The sequence below is a fragment of the Trypanosoma equiperdum genome, assembly GCF_001457755.1.
Source record: "Trypanosoma equiperdum strain OVI genome assembly, contig: ctg_14, whole genome shotgun sequence".
NCBI lineage: Eukaryota > Euglenozoa > Kinetoplastea > Trypanosomatida > Trypanosomatidae > Trypanosoma > Trypanosoma equiperdum.
In genome coordinates this window covers 2,878-5,778 of record NW_027123505.1, presented here as the reverse complement: position 1 = coordinate 5,778, position 2,901 = coordinate 2,878, and the positions used below count along the sequence as shown (strand labels likewise).

General features: G+C 54.4%; 1 protein-coding gene across 1 annotated transcript; it reads right to left on the bottom strand.

Annotated features, from left to right (window-relative positions):
* Positions 1-1,230: 1,230 nt before the first annotated feature.
* TEOVI_000031200 (uncharacterized protein) lies at positions 1,231-1,806 on the bottom strand (the record flags this gene model as incomplete). The annotated part of the gene is made up of 1 exon (XM_067221829.1): positions 1,231-1,806. One exon carries the CDS (start codon positions 1,804-1,806, stop codon positions 1,231-1,233), a length of 576 nt encoding a protein of 191 aa, XP_067077930.1.
* Positions 1,807-2,901: the final 1,095 nt, after the last annotated feature.

Below are 2,901 nucleotides of genomic sequence, written 5' to 3'. Positions count from 1 at the left end.
AAAAAACTAAGTTATAAATCAGGAGTGTTCTTGCAGGTATGATAAAAGTGCTGCCTACCAATGTAAATGCAGTATGCAGAGAGATTTCAAGCAGACGAAGAGGATAAAGTGTGCAGATACCGGTATGTTAGCAGCCAGTTTCTTGAGGTTTGCAATACCACGGGAGCCGAATTTTCCCGCTGTTAAATGCCGCTCATAAGTGTTACGTGCGCCCGTTACATAGAGAGAAACGTGCGATAAGACACTGGTACCCCCGAAGCAAGGATTAAGAAAAACGAAATGACAAAAATACAATATACACATTTGTTTTGCAATAACTTGTTGCATTCAAAACAGAATAAACAAAGAAATGAGAAATATAACCCACATTGGGGTACTGAAGATAGAAGGATCGCGGTACAAACCTTCAAAACCGCTTGCAGTAGATACAACCCGCCGGTAACCGCGAATATACATCACTTCAGCATTGATGGATATAAGTAGTCGCGCCATAGGCAAGTTGACGAATGCTACGCAAATACTTGCACTAGCAACGACATACGGACGTAGAGTGCATCCGCAGCGCAACCCATTGGTTCAGCTCTGCGGCACAGGACTCCAGCGTCACTTGCAACGTTGCGGGTTAGAGATGCACCAGTACCACCGAGGCGTTAGGGGGTTAGCTTTCAGGTGGCGTATTGACGTCTGAACCCGCGTGCGCGTTGCGACGAGGCGGTATTCAAACCGATCAACAACGAATTGGATGGGGGAACAGTAAAACAAACCTGCTGTGACCGGATGGATGGGTATTGCCACCTTCTTGACAGCACACCAGCATTGGTTACCGGGTACATGGGATATTAACCGCTCGCAACGAATTAGCCTTGAAAACGTCGCAGCGCATCGAAAACAACACCGTCAACGACCGGGACACTCCCTCCGACGAATCCATGATCGTTTCCTAGCGTGTCACTCGGTGGTGACTTCGCTACGTATCACTACATTTTTTCTCCATACGGAGTAACGGTGCACCTCTCGCATCGTTGACATGCTCAAAGGATTGCAAACACACTACATTCGCGTGATATACTCTACGGGCGGTCCCTACCATTTAGACCGGCCGCGATAGTGCGAAAAAAAGGGAGCAACCGTCCACCGCTCACCTAAGTGACTCCGCGCACGCCACCAAACAAAGGCATGCCCAGGCTTGGATCACGGGCGCCACCGCCGCCGCCTCAGAGAAAAGGACCGCTATTCCGTCAGGCTGACGCCGCCCGGACCAGCGGTCACCGTGTTCAGTGACGTTCTCCAGGTGGCAGGGGCATCCAAAGGGGGCGACCACAACCCATAAAATCCCCCTCCATGCAGTGACCACAAGCGCAAGGTCGGCTCCATGTGAACCCGGGGATGGCCCCTTGCCGACCCGTGCCCGCCGAACAACCCGAGGCCGATGGTGGTACAGAAACGGCACGTCACCCCCTTGGAAGGCTCGTCTTGAGTGCAGAGATGCGCAGCGCAGCCGGAAAGCAAGCGGCTGGGATGTGCGTTGGCTCCGCTCGCTTCTTTCTTGACGGTGCCATCTCCACATGTTGCGCCACGAAATGAGGACACATCGGGGTCTTCAGGGGCATGCGTCGATCGCCGCTGCCGGAATGGTCCCGCGGGGACGGCGGAAATGTGGGGCAGGGGCCGTACCCGATACCGCTGGCTGCGGACTCTGAAGTTCCAGTGTGCAACGCGAAGCTGAGATTGGAAACTAAAAAAACGAGGAATACGGTGCGGGACTGGGGTCAGGGCCCGCTGTCGGAGAGGGCGCCGGCTGCACATCAAGCGTGGTCGCCTCCTTTTTTTTGGTGTGGGAAGCAATGCCGATAGGGCTTTAAGGGGTGGTGGGTAAACGAGGTTGTGAAAACGTTGCGTAAACCGTTGGGGCGATGGACAAAGTCACCGCCCCTGCTCTAGCCCACATCGTCCGGCGTGCGCCATTGCGGTGCCGAGGCCTAATTTTCTCTGGAAATGCCCGTTGCGGCGAAGCTAGGGTTCGCCAGGTCGCTATAAAGAGAACCATAACAGATGTGCGGTGTCAGGTCGCATTTGCCCTCACCAGGGTTGTGGAAACGGTGATTGGGTGATAAAAGCTGTGCTTCCGAAAGGTTAGGCCATCAAACAATTTGTTGTGCGAAGAGACCCTGCAAATGGCGACGTGGACGGCCAAAGGGCCCTTGGGCACGCCCGGGGGTGCTGTTGCCGCCATCGCCCCTCCCCGAATTATTAAAATTAGCCAGCCCCGCGCGGGACTCGGACGAAGTAGGGTGCGGCTTTCAGCCAATCACTTGCTGCCGCTGGTTGCTTTTTCCCCCTTTCCCTTCCTTCTGCTGTTTGTTTTTAACGGTGAAGGCACTTTTGGCCGACACCAGAAGGCATCTGTGAGCATGCCTTCGGCGGCGTCGGCATCCCACCCACCCCAAGCCCAACCCAAATGAGCAGGATCGCGGCAGTCGCAAATCTAGTGCAGTGCTTGAAAGCCGCCTACGTGCTCTGCCGATGCGGATGAAGTTGTTGGAGGAGGTGCAAAATGAACCGCGCGTGGAAAAGGGGGACCAAACAGGGCCAGAGCTCAGCAACACCTCGTTGGTCGGCCCAACTGGGAAGCCCGAGTAAAAGTGGCTCTGGCGGCCATAACCGGTTCTCCGGTAGTGGGGGGGAGGGGCGGTGCGTGACCACAAGGCTCGCGGCCACCGGACGTGAAAACATTCTTGTGCATCCCACGAGGGATAGCCGCCGCTCCGCACGGGAAAGCTCGACGAATCGGCATCGAAAGTTGGAGTCGCTAGGAAAGTGAAATATCTTACGCGCGCTGCGCATTTATGTGTTTCAAGGTTGTTTAACCAGGTTAAAAAATTTTAATTTTAGAAAATTTCT